The following is a 25,056-nucleotide window of genomic DNA, read 5'->3' as shown; positions in this document are numbered from 1 at the left end:
TTGATTTTAGGAGGGGACTTTAATACGGTGCTGGACCCGGGGCTAGATAGATCCAGCTCAAGGACCGGAAGAAGGCCGGCAGCGGCCAAGGTACTTAAGGGGTTTATGGACCAAATGGGGGGAGTGGATCCATGGCGATTTCTTAGACCTAGGGCTAGGGAGTATTCCTTCTTCTCCCATGTCCATAAAGTGTACTCCCGGATAGATTTTTTTGTTTTGGGAAGGTCGTTGATCTCTAGGGTGGAAGAAGCTGAGTACGCAGCCATAGCGGTTTCGGATCATGCCCCACATTGGGTGGACCTGGAATTAGGAGAGGAAAGGGAGCAGAGAACACTCTGGCGATTAGATGTGGGACTGATGGCGGATGAGGGAGTGTGTGCAAGAGTGCGGGGGTGTATTGAGAGATACCTGGAGGTCAATGACGACGGCGAGGTCCCGGTGGGAGTGGTATGGGAAGCACTAAAAGCGGTGGTCAGAGGAGAGCTGATCTCCATTGGGGCCCACAAAAGGAAAACAGAGGCCAAGGAAAGGGAAAGATTACTGGGGGAGATTTTAAGGGTGGATAGGGAATTTGCAGAGACCCCGGAGGAGGAATTGTACAGGGAGAGGAGACGACTCCAGACGGAATTTGACCTTCTGACCACCAGAAAGGCGGAGGTACTGTGGAGGAAGGCACAGGGGAGGAGGTATGAATATGGGGAAAAGGCGAGTCGCCTGTTGGCTCATCAATTGCGAAAGAGGGCAGCAGCGAGGGAAATAGGAGGAATTAGAGACGAAAGGGGAGACACGGTGCGAAGGGCAGGAAAGATAAATGAGGTGTTCAAGACCTTCTATGAGGAACTGTATAGGTCTCAACCCCCAGAGGGGGAGGAGGGGATGCGGCAGTTCCTGGACCAATTGAGGTTCCCGAAAGTGGAGGAGCGGGGGGTGGTAGGCCTGGGGGCACCGATTGGGGTGGACGAGGTTATTAAGGGACTGGGAAGCATGCAAGCAGGGAAGGCCCCAGGACCAGACGGGTTCCCGGTGGAGTATTACAGAAAATATGTGGACTTGTTGGCCCCGTTGATGGTGAGGACGTTCAATGAGGCCAGGAAAGGGGGGACTCTACCCCCGACGATGTCGGAGGCGACGATATCGTTAATTTTGAAGAGGGATAAAGATCCGTTGCAGTGCGGGTCCTATAGACCCATTTCATTGTTGAACGTGGACGCCAAATTGTTGGCAAAGGTACTGGCATCGAGGATAGAGGACTGTGTCCCGGGGGTGGTGCACGAAGACCAGACAGGGTTCGTAAAAGGGAGACAACTGAATGTTAACGTGCGACGACTATTAGGGGTGATAATGATGCCCCCAGTGGAGGGGGAGGCAGAGATAGTGGCGGCAATGGACGCAGAGAAGGCATTTGATAGGGTGGAGTGGGAGTATTTATGGGAAGTGTTAAGGAGGTTTGGGTTTGGGAACGGGTTTATTAGCTGGGTTAGACTTCTTTATGGGGCTCCAACGGCAAGCGTAGTTACAGGTCGACATAGATCGGAGTATTTCCGACTATATAGGGGAACAAGACAGGGATGCCCGCTGTCTCCATTGTTGTTCGCGTTGGCAATTGAACCTCTGGCCATGGCGTTGAGAGACTCCAGGAAATGGAGAGGGGTGATTAGAGGGGGAGAAGAACACCGAGTCTCGTTATATGCGGATGACCTATTGTTATACGTGTCGGACCCAGCGGGGGGAATGATAGAGGTTATGCGAATTTTGAGGGGGTTCGGGGATTTCTCGGGGTATAGGCTAAACATGGGGAAGAGTGAATTATTTGTGATACATCCAGGGGACCAGAGTAGAGAGATAGAAGGCTTGCCTCTAAGGAAAGTGGAAAGAAACTTCCGATACCTGGGGATTCAGATCGCTAGGAGCTGGGGAACCTTGCACAGACTTAATCTGACACGGTTGGTAGAACAAATGGAGGAGGACTTCAAGAGGTGGGACATGCAGCCTCTATCGCTGGCGGGCAGGGTGCAAGCAATTAAGATGATGGTCCTCCCGAGGTTCTTATTTGTATTTCAATGTCTCCCTATCCTAATCACTAAGACCTTTTTTAATAAAATAGACAGGAGCATCACGAGCTTCGTGTGGGCAGGGAAAGTTCCGAGAGTAAGGAGGGGGTTCCTTCAGCGTAGTAGGGACAGAGGAGGATTGGCACTACCGAACTTGGGCGATTACTATTGGGCCGCCAATGTGGCAATGATACGTAAATGGATGATGGAGGGTGAGGGAGCGGCGTGGGAAAGACTGGAGAGAAAGTCCTGTAAAGGGACGAGTTTAGAGGCGCTGGTGACGGCGCCGCTACCGATCTCACCTAAAAAGTTTACCACGAACCCGGTGGTGGCGGCAACATTAAATATCTGGGGACAGTGGAGGCGACAGAGAGGGGTGCGGGGAGCCCTGGTGGGGTCCCCAATCAGGAACAACCATAGGTTCGCCCCAGGAAGAATGGATGGAGGATTTCAGAGCTGGTTCCAGTTGGGAATTAGGAGGGTGGGAGATTTATTTATAGATGGGACTTTTGCGAGCTTGGGAGCATTGGAGGAAAAGTATAAGTTGCCCCGGGGAAATTTCTTGAGATATATGCAGGTGAGGGCATTTACTAGACAACAGGTGAGGGAATTTCCATTGCTCCCGACACAGGGGATACAGGACAGGGTGCTTTCAGGGGTGTGGGTCGGAGAGGGCAAGGTGTCAGAGATTTACCGAGAGATGAGGGAAGAGGGGGAGGAGTCGGTGGGCGAACTAAAAGGAAAGTGGGAAGAAGAACTAGGGGAGGAGATAGAGGAGGGTATGTGGGCTGATGCCCTAAGCAGGGTAAATTCCTCTTCCTCATGCGCCAGGCTTAGCCTGATTCAATTTAAGGTGCTACATAGAGCACACATAACGGGAGCAAGATTGAGCAGGTTCTTTGGAGTGGAGGACAAATGTGGGAGGTGTGGCGGGAGCCCGGCAAACCACGCACATATGTTTTGGGCATGCCCGACACTGGAAGGGTATTGGAAGGGAGTGACGGGAGTGATTTCGCGGGTGGTGAAGGCCCGGGTCAAACCAGGCTGGGGGTTAGCTCTATTTGGAGTTGCGGAAGAGCCGGGAGTGCAGGAGGCGAAAGAGGCCGACGTTGTGGCCTTTGCGTCCCTAGTAGCCCGGCGCAGGATCCTACTCATGTGGAAGGAGGCGAAACCCCCCGGACTGGAGGCCTGGGTAAATGATATGGCGGGGTTCATTAAACTGGAGCAGATAAAGTTTGCCCTGAGAGGATCGGCTCAAGGGTTCACCAGGCGGTGGCAGCCATTTCTCGACTACCTAGGGGAACGTTAGAGGGAAGACAGATGACCAGCAGCAGCAACCCAGGGGGAGGGGGGGGGGGGGGGGGAGGGGGGGTTTAGTTTAGGTCAAAGATAAAGGGGTTTTGTTACTTGTGTATTGTTTAAAATTTCTGTATTGTTATTGTTGCGTTTGCTTTGTAAGAGGGGAAAAATTGTTGTTTGGGGAAAAAAATTTCAATAAAACATTTATAAAAAAAAAAAAAGGTTGTTTGGTATCTCAGGGAGAGGTCTCGAGGCTTGTACAGTTGAATATACACTATTTTTTGGTATACTATATTCAAGGTACAGCCAGGTACTGTCATGCATAGAGCTGTCTCCATTTTGGCGCTTTCCACATTCTACTACTCACAGTCCATTATCATGTTACTCTCTACGTCCAACCGTGGGCAGTACTGTTTGCCAGTCCCACGTGCCTTTGCTCTGCTGAACACTTTTACACTCATGTACTACAGCACCCCTTAAGTTCTTGACCAAATATATTTACAACATAATCTTTACCTGCCTGCATTTCATTTGATCTTGAAAGGCAATCAGCTGTTCTTTCACCTGTTTATTTTCTTGGTGCCCACTTGCCGACTCATTCTGCATTGTTTTGTCACTACTGATTGTTACAATGTAGCTTTTTCTGACGTTATATTCAACATATTTTTAGCTTCTCATGTTTTTCCAGGAATATATATTGATGTTGCAGTTTAGGTAGTGTGTCAGCACTTTCAAAAAGCTCTAGTTTTAAGCCCTTTGACTACTTCTCAGCCTCTTCTTTCTTCTACACTCAACGTCTTGGCTCGTGCACTTCATTGCACTAACATGTTCTGCGACCATCTTGTGGCTTTCTTAGGCATTGTCTCCCTTGCTTTGGGGTCTTCTGGCTCTCTTGCTCAGGGGTCTCCTATCTTTGTCCTGGGGGCTCCATGCCCTTTCAATGCTTTACTGGGGTGTTCTAGTCCTTCTTTTGAGGTCTTCATCCTCCATAACTTGACAGTTTAAAATATTTGTCAAAGACTTTTAATATCTCACCAAATGTGGTTGTGGGTTCAACTATACCTTGTTTTAAGATGACTTCATCCACAACTATCCCAAACAAGTATAAAAACTTGTATTTCTTCTGATTTCTTACCCAATCCTGACATACTTCTTTAATCTAAAAATTTTCCTCAGAAGACTCCCAAGTTTGGGTCTGGTTTGGCCCTTGCCTTAGCCTAAACTGAACTGATGGTTTAAATTTACTATCTAAGGCCAATTTTTGTAACAGCAAGTACCGCTTTAATTCTGTTTCTCTTCAAATGGCCCCGCAGCTGCCTTTTCTTTTTACTGTTTCTTGCTGCACTTTGTCATTTTCACTGGCTGGCCGTTTTTTTTTAACCATTCTCTCTATAGGAAACCAAGAAGTTTGGATCAATCTTGGACATCAACTAGAAGGTAACTTTTCAAAACTCTGTCTCCAGTTTTTTAAAAACCTTTTTGTTTACTTCAGCCCAGATTGGTCACCGTGCATTATGGTGCCAGTTGGGGACCCATTTCCGAATGGCTGCCTCTTTTAAAAGGCAATTTTAACTTTTCTTTAAACTGTATTTGGCTCACCCTTCTTTTGATTTGGCCAGCTCTCTGTGTTTACTCAGGTTTTTCATTTCATTTGCACAGTGGATTCTTCTGCTTTTCAGTCTTTTCCCCTTTTTTGAATTTTGCTCTGTCTCTTTCCTTTACCTAGCTAGGGTCCTTGACTCCACATTCAGTCAGGTCTGGCAATGGACCTCCACATACTTTGGTGGAAACCTTCAGCCTCCACGTAATAATAATCTTTATTAGTGTCACAAGTAGGCTTACATTAACACTGCAATGAAGCTACTGTGAAACCCCTAGTCGCCGCTCTCTGGCGCCTAATCGGGTACACAGAGGGAGAGTTCAGAATGTCCAAATTACCTAATCGCACGTCTTTCGGGACTTGTGGGAGGAAACCAGAGCACCCGGAGGAAACCCACGCAGAGACGGGGAGAACGTGCAGACTCCGCACAGGCAGTGACCCAAGCTGGGAATCGAACCTGGGAGCCTGGCGCTGTGAAGCAACAGTGCTAACCACTGTGCTACCATGCCGCCCAATGGAGCTTTTTTTCTTACGCAATCTCCAGCTGTGTCTCCAATTCTTTTCTGTCAGGTCATTCTTCAATCTTTTAGTTTTTCATGCTCTGAGGATCTGCGTTCCTCACTCAACCTATCATGATTTTGGCGTCCATCCTTCACTGCCACACCGTTGTAAGGCTATTTGGTGTCTCTTGGAGAGGTCTGGAGGCTTATATAGTTGAATATAAACTGTTTATTGGTAATCCAGAACTATATGCATATCCAAGGTGCTGCCATGCATGTGTGCTATCTCCATACTGGCTCTGCCCAGACTCTACTACACAGTCTGCTATCATGTGACTCTCTACATCATATTGTGGGTGATATTGTTCTTCAGTCTCACATTAACTCTTGCTTTGCCGAACATCCTTATACTAAATGTTATGAGTCAGGGTTTAGAGAACCCCAAAGTGTATCATGGAGTTCACCTGACCCACAACTTTTAATAGATTGTGGTATGGGGAGCACACGGCCCACTCTACAGGTGTGGTACGGCAGAAATGGAAAAGTATTTTTTAAAGCAAAACAATGTTTATTCTATGAACTCAAGTTAACCTTTTTAAAACATACAGTGAACATCTTAACAACCATTAATTCAAATACAACCCCCAAAGACTGCAACACTAAGTAATCCTTAATAACTTCCAAAAGAAACACCTTTTAACAGAAGCACATCAGGTTTACATTCACTACTAAAAACATTTATAATTCTGAATTCACCAAATGATCAAGAGATAGTCTTTTCATGGCCGGGAGAACAGCAGTACAGCTGCTTTGTCTGACTTCAGCTCCAACACTGGTAACAAAACTAAAACACACCCTGCAGCAAACAGCCTAAAACAAAATAAAAAGCTGACAGACAGCCCAGCTCCACCCACACTGACATCACTGCAGAGTAAACACCCATTTCCTAAAGGTACTCTCACTACAGATACATATATGCACACCCATTTATAGACACCCATTCCTTAAAGGTACTCTCACATGACAAAACACACACAAGTCTTAATCACAACATGCTGAGAGAAGTCAAAAATGGGCCTTTTCCCAATTTCAATCAAAGTCTCTTTGTTCTACTGACACATTTTAGTTTCAAGTAGATTTAGTTTTCTGTATTATCCAGGGACTCATAAACCTCGATGAGGTGATCTCTCAGGTGTCTTCTGTCAAGGCTAAAAAAGTTAATGTTCCTTAGTCTTCTGTCCAGAAGGAATATGGGGCAGCATGGTAGCGATGGGGAAGCATGGTAGCAGAGTGGTTACCACTGTTGCTTCACAGTGCCAAGACTGATTCCCAGTTTGGGTTACTAACTGTGTGGAGTCTGCACATTCTCCCTGTGTCTGCGTGGGTTTCCTCCGGGTGCTCCGGTTTCCTCCCAGAAGTCCCAAAAGACGTACTGTTAGGTTAGGTAATTTGGACATTCTGAATTCTCGCTCAGTGTACTGGGACAGGTGCCGGAATGTGGCGACTAGGGGCTTTTCACAGTAACTTCATTGCAGTGTTAATGTAAGCCTACTTGTGACAATAAAGATTCTTATTATTATGAATAGTGCTGTGGCTCTTTTCTGCACTGAGCTGGTGCAAGAAGAGATGCAACACTATTCCTTCTAGTGCCTGAATGATTCCTTTGTTACCTAGGGACCTGAATTGGGCACAATAGAAACAAATGAGATCTGACCAAAAGATTGCAAAGTTTAGGCATCACAGTGCTCTGATTAAACTACATTGTGAGTAAAGATTGGTTATGTAGTCTGCAATCTATTTGTATGGTTTGCTGCTGCTCTTCAGTGAGTGGACATGTCGTATGCCAAATATACCAGGATGTCTAATTATTCGGCTTCATCTTAGGCGAATTCAACACAATTTATAAGGCCCTTGTCACCCATTTTTATTCTATATGAAAAATCTTACACTTGTCTGCGTTAAATTTTGTCTGCTATTGTTCTGATTACTTACATATTTTGACCAACTCATGCTGTCTTTCCTGGACTGCCTTCCCAGATTCTACCATCTCCTGTATTTAGCATTCTCTTCAAAGTTAACCAGTTTGTATGGATCATGCTGGATCCACACCATGAACACAAGTGTTGTAATTTTTAAAAGCACACTTGCTCAAGGGCTTATTTGAATAATAATTCATTTGCCTGTTCATAAACTTGCCAATAGCAGTTTTTGAGAACTTTAAACAGACAGTAACAATACGTTGCCCAATACATAGGTGATCTGAAAATTAAAATGGTAAAAATATGCACCAAGATCTTAGCTATGCAGCAAGTTGAAGCCTGTCTTAAAGAAGGCATGCATGTGAAAAATCGCTGCTGTATATCATTTATATTTCAGTTTTCAGTACATTCTTTACATCCTAATGTGTTGAGAAAATAGTGTGAATAAACCACTTTAATGCACTGCAAGTACAAAAATACACCTAATGTGTATTGATTTTGTACTATTACATTAATATATTGTGATGTATTTGACAAAAGGGAAGGGCCATTATGTTATGGTTGTAGCATGAAATAGTTTTTGTGCCATTCCAGAGTATAGACTGTTGTTTTGGCTGCCAAATATGATTTGTAACTAGTATGGAAGGATCATGGGCCTGCTGGGGAGGTTTAGAGGGTTCTCAGGTACAAGCTGAATGTAGGGAAAAGCAAGGTATTCCCGGTGAATGAGCTGGCACAGCGGGCTAATTTAGGGGGGGGGGATGCCACTTGCGGTAGCGAGGGATAGGTTTAGGTATTTGGGGATTCAGGTAGCAAGGGAATGGACGGGGCTCCATAAGTTGAATTTAACAAAGCTGGTGGAGGAGGCTAGGGAGGATCTTCAGAGGTGGGATACACGGCACTTAACATTGGCGGGAGACATTTTAGGGTGGAGGGGATGTCGGTGCTAACGCCGCTGTGCGAGAATCATGGGTTTGAGCCAGGGGAGATGGATAGTGTATACAGGAGGTGGAGGGAAGTGGGGCTGGTCAAGGTGAGGGATCTGTATTTGGAGGAAGGGTTCACCAGTCTGGAGGAGATACGGGAGAGGCTAGAGCTGCTGAGGGGAGTGAGTTCAGGTATCTGCAGGTAGGGGCTTTGCGCAAAAGATCTGGAGAGGGTACCCTAGGTTTCTGGGATACACCCTGCGGAGCGACTGCTGCTTCCGGATGTGGAAGTGGAGGCAAGAATTGGGATATACAAGTGGCTGGAGGAGCAGGGAGGCGAGCGGGTGGTGACGATAAAGGAGAAATGGGAAGCGGAGTTGGGAGTGGAGATCAATTGGGGAGTATGGAGTGAGGCACTGCGTAGAGTAAACAGGCCCTCCTCTTGTGCAAGGATGAGCCTGGTACAATTTAAGGTGGTGCACAGGGTGCATATGACTCGGGCGAGAATGAGTAAGTTCTTTCAGGGGGTAGCAGATGAATCTGGGAGGTGAGGGCGGGGGCCAGCGAATCACGCGCACATGTTTTGTGGTGGCGAAAAATTGGGAAAATTCTGGGCAGGAGTGTTCGCGGTCTTAATCAGGATAGTGGAGGAGGAGGTGGACACGGACCCTTTGGTGGTAATATTTAGGGTTTCAGAGAAGCCGGAGCTCATGGAGAGGAGGAAGGCCGATGTCTTGGCCTTCGCCTCTCTGATTGCGTGGCGGCGAATTTTGCTGGAGTGGCGGTCGGTATCGCCACCGGGGGTAGCGGCTTGGTTGGGTGACCTGTACGACTTCCTGTGATTACAGAAGATAAAGTATGAGTTAAGGGGAGGGGGTGAAAAAGGGGAAAAATCTGTACAGACTGTATAGTTGATTGTTGGGACCTATATTTCTGGGGTATTTATTCGCTGTAACCTGTTTTGATACATGTTTGTAATAAAATGTATTTAAAAACAAAATATATGGTTTGTAGCTATGCAGTCCAAGAACATATATACAGTATGGCCGCATCAGGGTTTATAATCGAAAAGATAAATAATTTTTGTTATAATGTTTGATACTGAAGTTTGAAGAATAAATTGGTTTACACTAATCACACATCTTAACAAATTAACAAATTTTCTAACATTCAGACATATGCAATCTATATGCAGACACACATGCATCGATCTCCCGTGGAATTATAGACACGGACTCAGGAGTAAGTGTATGTAGCTTTCAGTTTAAGGGCATTTAAAAGACAGGAATTGTAATTTTCAACATCAATATTGGATTGTACAATAAATAGCAAAATGTTTCTGTTCAGCACATGTTGAGGAAGGGGAGATGCAAAACTGAGGCGGCTACAGTGTCATCATTGGTACCAAGTATATTTAGACATGTTTACGGATATGTATCTAACAATTTAGAAAGGACAGCCATTTTTTCCTCCAAAAGGAATTGTACACAATTACAACACTTTTAATGATGTGGAGATGCCGGTGTTGGACTGGGGTGAGCACAGTACAAAGTCTTACAACACCAGGTTAAAGTCCAACAGGTTTGTTTCGATGTCACTAGCTTTCGGAGCACTGCTCCTTCCTCAGGTGAATGAAGAGGTATGTTCCAGAAACACATATATAGACAAATTCAAAGATGCCAAACAATGCTTGGAATGCCACCATTAGCAGGTAATTAAATCTTTACAGGTCCCGAGATGGGGTAACCCCAGGTTAAAGAGGTGTGAATAAAGGAGCGACACTTTTAATAATATCATGGACGTTTAAAATACATCACCATATCATTACATTTCCTAATATTGATATGATAAGCAGCCAGGGAGATAAATGGCGCTTCATTCAGAAAGTTAAGCAATGATAGGTGGATCATTTAACTTTCACCTTTTATGCAATTTTTAGCCAGCTTGTGTCAAAGGTAATAGTGAAATTAAACGGGAGCAATGTGGTCTAGAAACCTTTTTGAGAAGGGATGGAGAAGCACCCTATTAGCTTTTTCTCCAGATTTTCCTTCCCTTCTCTTCCAAACAGTTGACCCACAATTTTAAAACCGTAAAATGTCAAGAACAAAAGTAATTTAACATGTTACAAATCTCACTTTTTCTAGTAAATGACACTTTATTACTGGAATATTTTTCTGAGCCAACAACCCAGCCTGCTCAATTCTTGTGACAACTTTAAAAATACAAATGGGGTACATTTAAACACCTACCAACAGAACAGGTTGAATGGAGGATATCTTAGAATTAGTTGCTCCCCAGTCTTCATAACTGGTGTACAGCCCCATCTCCAGAACGTACTGTTCTCCAGTGAAGTCAGTGTTCTCATATGCAACCCACCTACAAATCAAGGTGAAATTTCACTTGTTACACTTGTGAACTATTTACCCAGTATATAGTAGGGCTGTTTAATTTTAGCAGCTCTTGAAATTTAAATATTGGAACAAGCACATCATTGAAAGAAGAGTGGATTTCAATAAGCCTACACTTGTACTTTCTGTCCAGAATAATTTGTTGCGTGGAATGTTCTTCAAAATGGCCATTCAAATTATTAAGTCCCGCCTGATATTTTTCCATGACTCTAAACCCACTTACAGCTTACTCCTAATATCTTTTAAATATTACACCTTTTTTCCCCAATCAACTGTCAAATTCCCTTTTGAAAGAACTTATGTACTTGGTTTCATTGATAATTTTGTGGCAGAGAATTTCACATTACCACCACACTCTGCACAAGGAAAGCTTGGGCGGGATTCTCCGTTCACAGATGCCAAATTCGTAGTCGGCAGTCGGGCGGAGAATCCCATTTGATGCCGAAATCGGGAGCAGGGCCTGTTTGAAGCAGGTTTCATATGCTCCGCCCCCTCTGAAATGGCATCATCTCAGCGCACGACATTGGGACGGCCTCAGCGCGTCATCTGAAGGCCCTCCCCCGATGCTCCGCCCCCAATGGGCCGAGTTCACAACGGCGCGGTTCACTCATGGTCTCAGCCGTGCGGAAACTGGGCGTGACGGCTGCGGACTGCGTCCAACACCGCTACAGTCGGAGCCGTGCTGCTGGCCGGGTTGGGGGGCTTCAGCGAGGGCTGGGGGACTGGTGACGGGTGGTCAGGAGGGCAATATCTGGCAATATCCATGCGTGGCCGGCGCCATGTTTTCTGGTGCAATCGCTGCAGGTCAATGGCGTGCGCATGGGCGGCCACGGACCCGGCCATTCTCCAGCCGTTTATTTTGTGGAGGCCGGGTGTTTTACCTGGCGCAGCTGCTAGCCCCTCACCGGTTGCAGCATTTGTGAGGGGACACCGCCAATTTTTTCAAAGTAAAAAGATAAAAGAACTGGGTTGGGATACCTTGAGCGATCGCTTAATCGCTCCCAGGCTCATCTCGGGGCAGTCTCCTCCATTCTGTACGTAAAGATCCCCCACACTTAGCCTCAGAATCAGAGAATCTGGCCCCTTATCTTTTTTTTTTAAATTAGAGTGCCTAATTATTTTTATTGCCAATTAAGGGGCAATTTAGCGAGGCCAATCCACCCAACCTACACATCTTTGGGTTGTGGGGGTGGAACCCATGCAAACATGGGGAAAATGTGCAAATTCCACACGGACAGTGACCCGGAACCGGGATCGAACCTGGGACCACGACGCCGTGAGGCAGCAGTGAGAAAGCTTGGGCTGGATTCTCCGCAGCCCCGTGCCGGTCGCGATTTCGGCGGAGAATCCACTTTCACGCCGTAATCGGGCCCGGCGCCAGTTCGCCAATTCTCCAGGACCCTAAAATCGGTGTGACCACGGAGTATGCTGTTTGAAGGCATTGGAGGCATTGACAAAAGCCCGCTCAGCAAACCTCCGCTCCTGACCGGCCGAGTTCCTGACGGCATGGAACTAATCACCTATTGCCGGTTGGGATGCTGGTGTGGCGGCTGCAGCCTCAGTCCGCGGACGCCCTGGTCGGGGAGTTCAGACACCGGGAGGGGGGGCTTTTTTGGCGGCCGGGGGTTAGATCCACGCGGTTTGATGCTCGGGTGCGCAGCCGATCGGCAGGGGGCTGTCATTTTTCCGCCTGGCTCCGCAGTCCGAGTCCGCCATGGAGCTCGGCTCAGTGTGGCCGCTGGAGGCCGCTGCCGTGCGCATGCGCGGGCTCCAAACCGGAGGTGCGTTGTCCCGTATCCGCAGCTATAGCTGTGAGATGTACTCCGGGTCCCTGCGAGCCCCCTGCAGGGCATTAAATTAGCTCAACTTGTTTCTGGAATTTCTGGAGTAAACCGCCATTGTTTTTACGCCGGTGTGAGGACATAGCCCCATTTTGGGAGAATCAAGCCCCTTATCTTTAACATCCACATTAAATCTTCAACTATTTAAAATTTTTATATCTGAATATTATCTTCTCTCTGACAATTAGATTGTAGAATCCCCACAGTGCAGAAGGAGGCTATTCAGCCCATTGAGTCTGCACCAACCCTCCGGAAGAGCACCCGACCTAGGGCAATTTAGCATGTTCAATCCACCTAACCTGCACTTCTTTAAACTGTGGGAGGAAACTGGAGGAAATCCACAGAGACACCGAATGTACAAACTCCACCCGGTCAACAGAGGTTGGTCTCGACCAATGGAGTTAATCTCAGTATTTGTCTCATCACATCCCTCCATAATCTTGATCGCTTTCTCGGTTATTACATCTGCTGATTTCTCCAAGTACAACGAACCCCAGATCATAATAGGCTGATAGGAGTTATTGCAAAGGCAAAAACTGAGCAATCTCCTTCACGGAAGGAACCTTGTCATTCTTAACTGATCTAGTTCATATACCACACCAGAGCAACATAAATATGAGTGACTTTTGTCTGCTCCCTAAAGTGGCCTAGCAAGTCACTCAATTCAGCAAGACTCACTACCAACATATTCACAGGGCAACTAGCAATGGGCAATAAATGTCAGCCTTGCCAGCAACATCCATATCCCAAGAATGAATTTTTAAAAATACAAAGTAACAGCCAGCAACAAGAGCCTACTCTCCATTCAAAGAAACCCAATGTGGTGAAGTGGAATGATAGCCTCGTGAGGAATTAGTTAAACGTCCTGCCAAGCTGGAAAGCAATCTTACAGTAATAGTGCTGTTGATGCAGACACCTGGTTTAAAGTCTACAGCACAAACTCTAGGCTCCTTCTTTGCAAGTCACCAGTACGCCTTCACTAAAAGCTAAATTGCAGAGCATGTTTCCCTCCCTTTCAATATTTGGAATTACAGGCTACCTGCCTTAATAATGAGTTAACATGGAGAAAATAAATAAGGCTGCATGCAGACTTGTATTTGAACACCAATCCCAGTAACAGCTTTATCAACTAAAGTTGGGTATGAATTGCTGGCAAGATTGGGATTCATCGCTTAAAGCTGTGAATCCAATTTGTTTTGTTCTGGGTGACACCATTTGCTGCTCATTCCCGATTGCCCTCAGAAGGAGCATTGGCTTATCCATGAGCTGCTGTGGTCTTTGTGATTTTACAATGGCATAAGGTAGGAAAGTCGAAACACTGGCCCTGTGAAAAGGAAAATAATATTTGCCCATTTGGATGATCTTTGAGTGAAGGGGATCAAAGGATATTCGGGGAAGGCGAGATCAGGTTATTGAGTTGGATGATCAGCCAAAGAGTGCAAGAGGTGCCGGGATTCAAAAAGAGAGCACGAAGAGCCGGGAGTTTAAAAAGAGTGCGAGAGGAAGCAGGGATTTAAAAAGAGCGTGAGAGAAAGCGGCACCCTCTCCAGGCTCCCACGAGACCACCTCAGAAGGGAGCTCCGAGGACGCAACCGTTATAGTCGCGGCACAACTGTCATACCCACCCTCCACCAGCGCAGATACATACACAGATACATAGAAGATAGGAGCAGGAGGAGGCCTTTTGGCCTTCGAGCCTGCACCGCCATTCATCACGATCATGGCTGATCATCCAACTCAATAGCCTAATCCCGCTTTCTCCCCATAGCCTTTAATCCCATTCTCCCCAAGTGCGAGATCTAGCCGCTTCTTGAATATATTCAGTTTTAGCATCAACTACTTCCTGTGGTAATGAATTCCAGAGGCTCACCACTCTTTGTGTGAAGAAATATCTCCTTATCTCTGTCTGAAATGGTTTATCCTGAATCCTCAGACTGTGAACCCTGGTCCTAGACACATCCATCATTGGTAAATCTTCCCTGGTGCAGATGTGCACACCTTGGTGGGACATCTTAGTGGACACGCTTCGGGGATACAATCTGGTGAGCATCACACTGCTGCTGATGCACATCAGGTGGAGGCAGGAACGCCCAGACGAGACAGTAGTTGGAGGGCTGCTGGATTCCAGGACCCAGCTGGGTTCCAACCTGATGCTGAGCCTGTGGTACAGAGGACCCAGAGATGATGGAGATGATAGGGAGCAGCCGGGACATTCAGAGGGAGATATCAGCATTGACGCCATTAGTGATAGTGTCCAAGGCGTCGCACAGTCGGTGTCGGCCATGGCTGAGGATCTCGGCAGAATGTCCAATTCGCTGGGGGATGTCACCCAGTACTGCGGACATGTCCCAGTCTCAGATGAGCAAGGCTGAGGCACTGCAGAGCTTGTCCCAGTCACTGAGCATCGGCGAGGGGGTCGACACGATGGTGCAGACCATGGGGAACCGCCAGAGCCAGATGATGCAGGAGCAGTAGGGGCGCGAACCAGCTGCCCCTCCGTCCCTAGATGAACTCCAGGGCCCTATGGGCACTGACCGGGAGGGGACACCAGGTGTGAACTCGGACCCATCTGGCCACAGTGGCCACCAGCACCCTGGGTTCCACCCCGCTGATGAGGGTGCAATTTTAAGTCAGCGCACGGGATTATAATAGTCTTTATTAGTGTCACAAGTAGACTTACATTAACACTGAAATGAAGTTACGTGAAAACCCACTAGTCACCACACTACAGCATCTATATGGGTACAAGGAGGGAGACTTCAGAGGTCCAATTCACCTAACAGGGTGGCACAGCTATGCATGTGCCGTCAACAAGTGCACCGGAGCCCTCAGGCTTCACAGCCCCCAGAAGACACCCGTCAGGGGCATTGAAGGACACGGGACGTGGTAAGCAGCTGGCCTCTTCCACTTCTGATGTGCATCCTGGGAAACACTTGATATAGTGGTAGAGCTAGAAGAGCTCAAGCACATTGAGGAACACTGAGGCATGGGGGAGGCGGGGAGGGCACCATCGGGAGAGTGGGGAATTGTAAAACGTGTTAAATACCCTTGTGCACAACCATTATGACGCCTCTGTCATTTTCATCTGCAATTCGGCTGACCTGTGATCCCTTGGCCCATCTCTCCAGGCAACCCCCTGCCTGTGGCACCCACCCACCCTCTAGCCATGGACATGTCCCTGGAGCTGTGTCCCACCCCCTGGGCGTTCGGATGTTGGCTGCTGCATGTGTGGTGTTGCCTCCTGCAGTGTTCAAGCACAGTGTTGAGGCATCAAGGGGCATTTGGGGTGCTTGGCAATGACTCCCACATGCTACATGGCCTGCCCACCCACGGGAATCCACTTGAGATGTGTGATGTGCTCACTTAACCATGACTGCCAATTCCCAATTAGCAATAGCCTTCAGCAGCACGGCCAGAGGCCTCAGCAGTCGATGGGGGTTATGCGTAGTCATTGGGACAAATGGGCAGGAACATGGGTTGCACCCCAGGGGTTGGCATGGTGGTGCAGTGATTGGTTGCCCCCCCCAGTGCCTCCCCCCACCCTCCCATGGCGGCACATCCCTGGGGAAGGTTCCCCACCCCCCCACCGAGCACTGGAGTGGCAAGTGCAGCACCCCACGGCTCTTTGCCTGTGAGCAAAGTTGGCTATTCACCTCCTCGGATCCCCACGGAAGCCCTTCTGCCGGGTTCACGTTTTTCAAAAGGAGTACTAATCGGCGCCAGCATGACCACTTGCTGGGGAGGCCAATGAATAACAGACGGCCGCAGTATATGGGATGGCTCCCGTTACTTGTATAGAAATAGGGCTTAGGTGATGATAATTGGTTTCTCGCATCTGACAGCGAGATCCTGCTTTCGCCTAAGGGAGCGGCCATATCTTTGCATTGCAGTGTTAATGTAAGCCTACTTGTGACAATAAAGAATATTATTATATGAACTGTTTGCCGCCTAGCGCGATTTTCGTTTTTGTCCTCTCCCGCTATTCACCAGCCTTGTTTCGCTTGAGCGAGAGCGTAACGAGGCCGGAGAATCCCACTCGATATCTTGGAGGGTGCATCAAATGAAGCTTTGTGGATAGAGCTTATGAATAAAAAGGCGACGGCCACATTACTAGGTGTTTAATACAGAGCCCCAGATAGTCAGTGGGAAATTGAGGAGCAAATATGTGTGCGATTCACGGAGCTGTGTAAAAATAATAACAATGGGGTAATTATATTAGGTGATTTCAACTTTCCCAATATGGGATATTCATAGTGTTAAGGGCTGAGATGGAGTGGAGTTCTTAAAATGTATTCTGGAGAATACATGTCAATATATAGAGGCCCAACAAGGGACGACGCACTGCTGGACCTTAATGAAGCCGGACAGGCGGCTGAGGTGTTGGAGCGGAGTTGATATTCCCCAAGTCTAATTCAGAAGACTTTTACAGTGTAGGATTGAAATCCATTCCTAGGAATGAAAGAGCATTGTGCCAATATCCAAAACCCAAAGTGAGCATAATTGCGAGGATCAGTCAGAATAATTAATTCTGTTCTTCAGCCATCAATTCCTAACCAAGGTGATGAATAATGTGGCTGCTTGTTTCTGCCAATCTACTCTGTAAAATCTCAACAGAGAGTACACAGCTGAAGGGAACCAGCTATTTCTGATAGGTAAAAGGGTCATTAATTTAGCCATTTTAATGTAAATACTAAAGCCCTGCTTGAAATCCATTTTAAAATGGATTTCATCATAAAACTTTAAGCATAACTTGGATTACAAAAACACACAGCTTGCAGTAAGAACGCACAGAATTTGAAAGGCTAGCTAGAACTTATGCAACATTTTTACTGAAAGGTTAAATTGATCCATTGTTCTAATGAACAGAATTGCAGATAATATTGCAGTCAGCAGAAAAAACAGTAAAAACTGGAATTGATTTAAAGAATATATCACACTCCAACACAAGACAAGCGTCTAAAAAGCAACAGGTCTTCAGAAATGATGATTGACAACTGACCATCCAACCAAATGCATTTGAGACCCATCCAAGCCAATCAGCACACTGCAGGGGTAGGTACAGATGGAGTCAGACTGATAACATTCTCTTCAAACATAGAGGTCTATACCTTTTACCTAACTATTCTCTATCCTTATTTTGTATTTTCATATTTCCATTCTAACTCTTAAACTCTGCGCAAGCTGTTTTGCTTTGAGGAAAAAGCCATTACTGTATTTTGAAAGTTAAATCTGTTTGTAAGCCATTAAGCCAAATATATCTCTTTAAGTCTACTGCTGGCAGGGCTTATTCATAGAATTTACAGTGCAGAAGGAGGCCATTTGGCCCATCGAGTGTGCACCGGCTCTTGGAAAGAGCACCCTACCCAAGGTCAACACCTCCGCCCTATCCCCATAACCCAGTAACCCCACCCAACACTAAGGGCAATTTTGGACACTAAGAGCAATTTTGGACACGAAGGGCAATTTATCATGGCCAATCCACCTAACCTGCACATTTTTGGACTGTGGGAGGAAACCGGAGCACCCGGAGGAAACCCACGCACACACCGGGAGGATGTGCAGACTCCGCACAGACAGTAACCTAAGCCGGAATCGAACCTGGGACCCTGGAGCTGTGAAGCAATTGGGCTATCCACAATGCTACCGTGCTGCCCGTGCTATTGAGAACATTTGGTTTGTAACCACAAGAAGATTTCAGTCTCTCAATTATAATCAATAGACACAATAAAAGATTTTTATTTTGCATCCGAGAAGTGTAATTAAATTTCAACTGAGTTTTGAAGTGTATACAAGACTACACTTAAACCGCACGGTAGATTCCTACAACAGTTTATCCCAGGCTAACTGGTCTTCTGAATATTCTAGGTTAAACAGCTGCCTTCCACCCGTGATGTCCCAATTGCTTAGAATATGGAGACCGCACAGGCGCAAACCCATTGGCGACATAATGTACTGAAATGGCAAAGTACTATAAGAGTGACCTGGCCAAAACAATTGTTTTCTCAATAGCATAGACTATTTCTTTAAAGTTTTCCCCTGATTCCCAGAGCCTTAGTTTTTCTCGGGCTCATTAACGCCACACTCAAATGCATCCACGCTGTCCAAGGCAGCCACTCTCACCCCTTTTCAGCTCATTTTCCCATGTTTCCCAAGGCTATAATGAGGTCAGGAGCTGAGAAACCTGGCAAACTGAGTGCCAGAGAGCAGGTTATTGCTGTGTACGTGCTAGTTAGCAGTGATTGTCAATCACCTCTTCCATCACTTTGTCGATAATCAAGAATAGACTGATAAGGCAGTTATTGGCCGAGTTGGATTTGTCTTCCTCTTTGTGGACAGGGCATACCTGAATAATTTTCCATTTTGCCGGGTAGATGCCAGTGTTGTAGCTGTACTGGAACAGCTTGTCTCGGAGACTGCAGCTAGTTCTGAAGCACCAGTCTTCAGTGCTATTTCCGGAACGTTCTCATATAGCCTTTGCAGTATCCCGGAGCCATTTTTTAATATCACGTGGAATGAAATGAATTGGCTGAAGATTGACATCCATGATCCTGTGGACCGCAGGAGGAGGCTGAGATGGATTATCCACCTGGCACTTCTGACTGCAGATTCTTGTAAATAACTTGGGCGGGATTCTCCGTCGGCGGGATCCACCGCTTCGCCGGCAGTGCACTCATGCCCGCTGGTTTCCCGACATCGTGGGGGTGGCCACAACGGGAAACCCTATTGGCCGGCTGCCAGGACGGGAGGATCCGCACAAGAAAACGGGTCTGGCGGGATGCAGAATCCCGCCCTGTGTCTTTCGTATTCAAGCGCTGGGTTCCCCATCATTGGGGATGGGCGGTTATTTGTGGAGCCCCTCCTCCTGTTAATTATTTCGTTGTCCACCACCATTCCTGGCTGGAATGCAGTACTTAGATTTGTTACGTTGGTTGTAGCTTAGCTACAACTATCGCTGATTCCATTGTTTGGCAGGCAAGTAGTCCTTTGCTGTTGCTTCCCCAGCTTGACACCTCATTTTTAGATAAGTGTTGCTGTTCCCCGTATGCTCTCCTGTACTCCCCACTGAGCCAAGGTTGACCTCCAGCTTGATGGTAATAGTCACACTGCTGCTGTGGTGGCATTTGAACCCGTGTCCCCAGACTATTAGCCTGGGCCTCGGCACCGTGGGGCAGCAGTGCTAATCACTGCGCCAGCGTGCCTCCCTGACCCCTTGTTTTTAAACAGAGACCCCTAGTTCTCGATTATCCTACAAGAGGGGACATCTTTCCACATTGACTCTGTCAAGAGTCCTCAGGATCCTACATCAAAGCATGTATTTTAACCATTTGTCATAAGTTGCATTGGTAGCGATGGCTCAAGACAAGACAAGAATCTTGCCAGGCTCTTGTGAACTGGAGGATGAATGTCAGAGAGTCACATTGTTCCTGTAAATATGATGAACATCGAAGGGGGAAGCTACATCTGGGAACTGGGAAAGAGAGCATCTTGGTGAAGAGAGAATGGAATCCCTGGAGGGAAATGACTGCTGATGTAGTTTTGGGGGAAATGGTGGCATTTATTGCACCTATAGTTTTGTTTAGATTAAAAATCTATGAATTGCTCTTTTCTTGATATAAAGTCATCACCTAACTTGTGTGCAGGGTGAAACTTCAAAATAGTCAAGTATTGTGAACTGAGGGAAGGATAGTGATAGACACTAAGAGGACTTGCTGTGGAATGAGTTAATGCAGATAAGTAAAAAGTGATACATTTTTGTTGGAAGAATGAGGAAAGACATTGCAAAGTAAAGGGTAGTGCAGGAGCAGAGGGGAAAATATGCACAAATTGCTGAAGGTAGCAGGGCAGGTTTGAGAAAGTGACAGGGTACTGGGATTTCTAAAAATTGGGGCACACCAAACCCTTAAATGGTCATTAATTGGCCCCTTAATGAACTCAATTGGCCTCCAAACAAGAAGGTTGGCCTCAACCTTTCCTGTCCTTTACTAAATCAGCAGGAGTCGGGAAGGCAACAAGAACTTCAACCCACCACCTCGCCATCTTTATTCTAAGACCTCCCCTCCTCCTCAGCCGCTTCCAAAGAGGGAATTAAATTCTGCCAGTGGTTATATCGTTCGATACTGAAGTTTCAATTACTTTATGATTTGATGGTGGACAGAAGAATTATTTCAGTAAAGGAAGAAAAAAGGTAGTCAGAGTCTTTCATGACTTCAGGATGTCCCCCAAGTGCTTCACAACCAATCAAGAGAGAATTATAGACAGGCCAAGAATTCCAACTTCCTAAAAACAGCACTATAGTGAAGTTACTGAACTAAAACGGCAGGGATCTTTAAGCAGCATAATGTCTTTGCAGAAAAACAGATAAACTTTCAACTATTATTTTAAAATAATTTAAATTGGTCTTACGTTCCACTGAGCACGTTTATGGACTCCGTCCTCAACCCATGATCGATATCTTGTAAGTCTGGAACCGGTCCTAGTACTTCAATATTTCCACTTTTCTCAGAAAAGTTTATTTCATTGTACATTATCATGACTGGACTCGACAAGTTCTGTGTATTAAAAAAGTGTATTAATTGTTTAACAAATATATATAGCTCCCCCCTTCAGAAAGAAAAGCATTGCATATTCCAGAAAAAGTACGTCTCAAGTAAGAATCCAAAAAAGAAAAATGACTTAATTTTTCCAAAGCTTGCAAAGAATGCTAAACAACTCAACTACTTTATTTTATTCTTTCATGGGGTGTGGGCGTCGCAGGCAAGGCCAGCATTTGTTGCTCATCCCTAATTACCCTCGAACTGTCAATCACATTGCTGTGGATCTGGAGTCACATGTAGGCCAGGCCAGGTAAGGATGGCAGATTTCCTTCTCTAAAGGGCATTAGTTATTACGACAATGGTTTCATGGTCATCTTTAGACTTTTAATTCCAGATTTATATTGAATTCAAATTTTATCATCTGCCCTGGCGGGGTTTGAACCCAGGCCCCCAGAGGATTGCCCTGGGTGTCTGAATTACTGTCCAGTGAAAATACCACTACACCGCCACACTACTAATACAGATTTTTTTTTAAATGTTACCTAATTATATAATATAAAGGCATAATGTGTGTGTATATGTTGAGCTTCCTTTGGTGGATTTTAAAGTGAAATGATAATCGGTACATTCCAAACCCAAAGTTAATTGACAAATCTGACAGGAATTGATTGCAGCATGGGTCACCCTCTACCAATATCAGATATGCAACTGAGCCATCAGCCTTCCAGCAATTACTTCCGGAGAAATGTCATAGGAGTTGTTGCCACTTAAGCTGGGCCTCTTCAATGTGTAAATGCATTGTGCAGTACAGTGCAGTGACAGGTTAGCTCAGTTTTAGATCTGGGGCGCGATTGGACGGCCTTGTCGTGCCCCACTGGGTGACACGACAAGGCCGGTAAATCTCGCGAGAAGCCTCGAACAAGATCTCCCAAGACGTCGTGATCTGGATCCCGCCCTCAATGTGTGGGATTCAGATTTGCATTTTAAGTGTTCAGTTAAGCACACTTCAGGTGGAGTAGACCGGGGGCCATCGGGCACCCCGAGGGAGGTGGAGGTGATGGGGCCGTGCCGGTGACTACCGCATGGGAGGTACCGGAATGCCGCAGCACCTTGGACCCCCCACCTTCCTGTCAATGCCACATCTGGTGGGACACACCTCCTGGGAACACCGAGCAGCAGCCAGGCCTATCCAGGCTCGTTCGCTCCAGAAGACGCCCGCCAGCAGGGACCAGGTCGCAGGGCGGGAATCACAGCAGGCCGGCTCCACTCCTGTTATACCATCTGGGGATCCACCCAGACTGAGCGTTAGGGCCCGTAAGGCCAGAAAGTTAGACACCAGTTAAGTTTGCACAGGTAGAGGGCACAGTTTAGTTACAGGGGCTAGGGATTGTATCTGTAAATAGCTGTGCACATTAAACACCTGTTAACACTGTTACAACCTGCCTCTTTGCTCTGTCAGATGGGTATGATGGGTGTGCTGTTGGTGGTAAATGGGTGGATGTTGTGGGTGGGTGGACTGTTAAAAAATGCGGAGCACCAGAGCCCATCGCAAAGCGCGTTGTTATCATCCTCCATCCCATGGACCAAACCCGGTGTTAACGCCAACCCATGGCCCGGACTCCGTGGTGCGGCAGGTATGTATCACAGAGGGGGTTGCAGGTTTTTTTTGGGGTGGGGGGAAAGAGAATCGGGATCCGGTGTCCGTGTCCCTGGCTACTTTCCCTCATCCAAGTCAGTGTGCCTGGAGGTGATCAGAGCATCCCGTTCGTTTTGGCCCTGGCGTACATGTCATGCGGCCTCACATGCCTGCCTGCGCCCCATGTTCTGCCCATCTTTGCCCTACCCTGCATCCTTGTCGTCGGACGAGGAGTTGTGTCACCCTTCTCCTCCAGCACATCGCCTCTCAACTGCGCAATGTTGTGGAGGACGCAGCGGGCCGCTATGCTGTGGGCGATCCTCTCATCGCCATACAGGAGGGCCCCTCCAGAGCGGTCCAGGCGCCAGACCCACATCTTCAGGATACCGAAGCACCACTCGATCACACTCCTGTTTGCTGCATGGGCGTCGTTGTAGCGGGTTCCCGTGTCGGTCTGTGGCCTCCGGATAGTCATCATCAGCCACGACTGAGCAGATAGCTCCTGTCCCCCAGGAGCAGGGGTGGGGGGGGTCTCGAACATTCCAGGAATCGTCGAGTGTGCCAGGATAAAGGTGTTGTGCACTCATGCCCGGTTATCGAGCGTAGCTCATGGTCACATATTGGCTGCATGTTTATCAAGTGGAACCCCTTTTGGTTTGTATAGAGCGGCCTGTCATCTGCAGGTTCTCGTAGGGGGAATTGCATCCTGTCGATCACCCCCAGGGCATGTTGGCGATGGCGGCAAACCCCGATGCCCAGGTATCCTGGTGGGCTCAGTCAGTCCACAATGAATTGGATGTATTGTGCCGACTGGGCACATAGGGCCTTGTGATGGTTGGATACACCTATGCACCGAGGTTTGAGAGATACTGGATAGGTCCCCACTCAGCGCCTGGAAAGAGCCCGTGGTGTAAAAGTTCAGGGCAACCGACATCTTGACAGCCACCGGGAGCGGAATCCTTCCCCCATTCCCTCGTGATGCCAGGTGCGCCATGATCTGACAGATATGTCGCACTGTCTCCCTGCTCAGTCATGCCCAGTCCGGCAGGTCCTCGAATGACAGGCTCTGCTGGTATACACGAGGCCATATGCGGTGCCTCCTTTCCTCTCCTCCTCCTCAGCCTATTGGGCAGCTGGCTCTCCATCCTGGGCGGTTGCCTCGTGCTCCTTGGGGCACGCTCTGCTGCTGCAGCTTCCTCGTCCTCGAGCAGCGCCTGCTTGTACAGCCGCAGGGCTGCAGCGACTAGGCGGAAGGCCAACATTGCTGGTTGAATTCTAATATTCATTGTCTTCAGGGGGTGAAAGGCCAAAATGTTAGCATGGTGCATACCGGCCCATGCTCAACCAGGCCCTGGTTGGCACTATGGGCTCTGCCCGGGCATGCCACCCCATCTCCAGACACCTGTCCCTGATGCCAGCGGTACCATCGGCTGGCGCTGTCCTTGAGTGGGCCAAAGTGATGCCCTGCCGGTGGGTGGCAGCCGGTTGGGTGGTGGTGGGTGGGGGAACCCACACACCAGTGTCTGCAGAACCAGGGGCCAAGGTGGCTGGTCAGTGGGGTGCGCAGCATGATGGCTGCTTGCAAGCCGCGGCAAATCGGTCCACGGTTGGGCATCACCCCAGTCCCGTGGGGGTCACCCCGGCCACACGGCACATATCCACCTCAATGCTGCCTCACGACACCAAGGACCCTGGTTCGATCCCGACCCCGGGTCACTGTCCAAGTTTGTACATTCTCCCCTATTCTGCGTGGGTCTCACCCCCACAACCCAAAGATGTGATGGGTAGGTGGACTGGCCACGCTAAATTGCCCCTTAGTTGGACAAAAAAGAATTGGGTACTCTAAAATTTTTTTTAAAGGAGGAACTTGATTGAGGCAGTGATATCAAGGAAGCTCACATGTGTTGGACACATGGGGCGAAAGTCTCCCTCAACGGCGCGATGTCCGCCGACTGGCGCCAAAAGCGGCGCCAATCAGACGGGCATCGCGCCGGCCCAAAGGTGCGGAATGCGCATCTTTGGCGGCCTAGCCCCAACATTGAGGGGCTAGGCCGACAGCGGAGGGATTTCCGCCCCGCCAGCTGGCGGAAATGGCGTTTGTTGCCCCGCCAGCTGGCGCGGAAATGCGGCGCATGCGCGGGAGCGTCAGCTGACAGTTTCCCGGCGAATGCGCGGGAGCGGCCGCTGTTAGTTTCCCGCGCATGCGCAGTGGGGAGAGTCTCTTCCGCCTCCGCCATGGTGGAGGCCGTAGCGGAGGCGGAAGGGAAAGAGTGCCCCCACGG

General features: G+C 47.8%; 1 protein-coding gene across 3 annotated transcripts in view; it reads right to left on the bottom strand.

Moving 5' to 3' along the window:
- Positions 1-25,056, bottom strand: part of LOC140410996 (uncharacterized) — a 357,930-nt gene that overhangs the window by 37,030 nt on the left and 295,844 nt on the right. For all 3 annotated transcript variants that reach the window (XM_072499917.1, XM_072499918.1, XM_072499919.1), the window contains 2 exons: positions 21,008-21,153; positions 10,605-10,731 (listed from right to left, as the gene is read on the bottom strand). In XM_072499917.1, the coding sequence (XP_072356018.1) occupies positions 10,605-10,731; positions 21,008-21,153 (273 nt within the window). The remainder of the gene's footprint in view (positions 1-10,604; positions 10,732-21,007; positions 21,154-25,056) is intronic.

Source organism: Scyliorhinus torazame, chromosome 4 (assembly GCF_047496885.1).
Source record: "Scyliorhinus torazame isolate Kashiwa2021f chromosome 4, sScyTor2.1, whole genome shotgun sequence".
Taxonomy (NCBI): domain Eukaryota; kingdom Metazoa; phylum Chordata; class Chondrichthyes; order Carcharhiniformes; family Scyliorhinidae; genus Scyliorhinus; species Scyliorhinus torazame.
The sequence above is the reverse complement of the archived record's forward strand: the minus strand, read 5'-3'. Positions and strand labels throughout refer to the sequence as shown.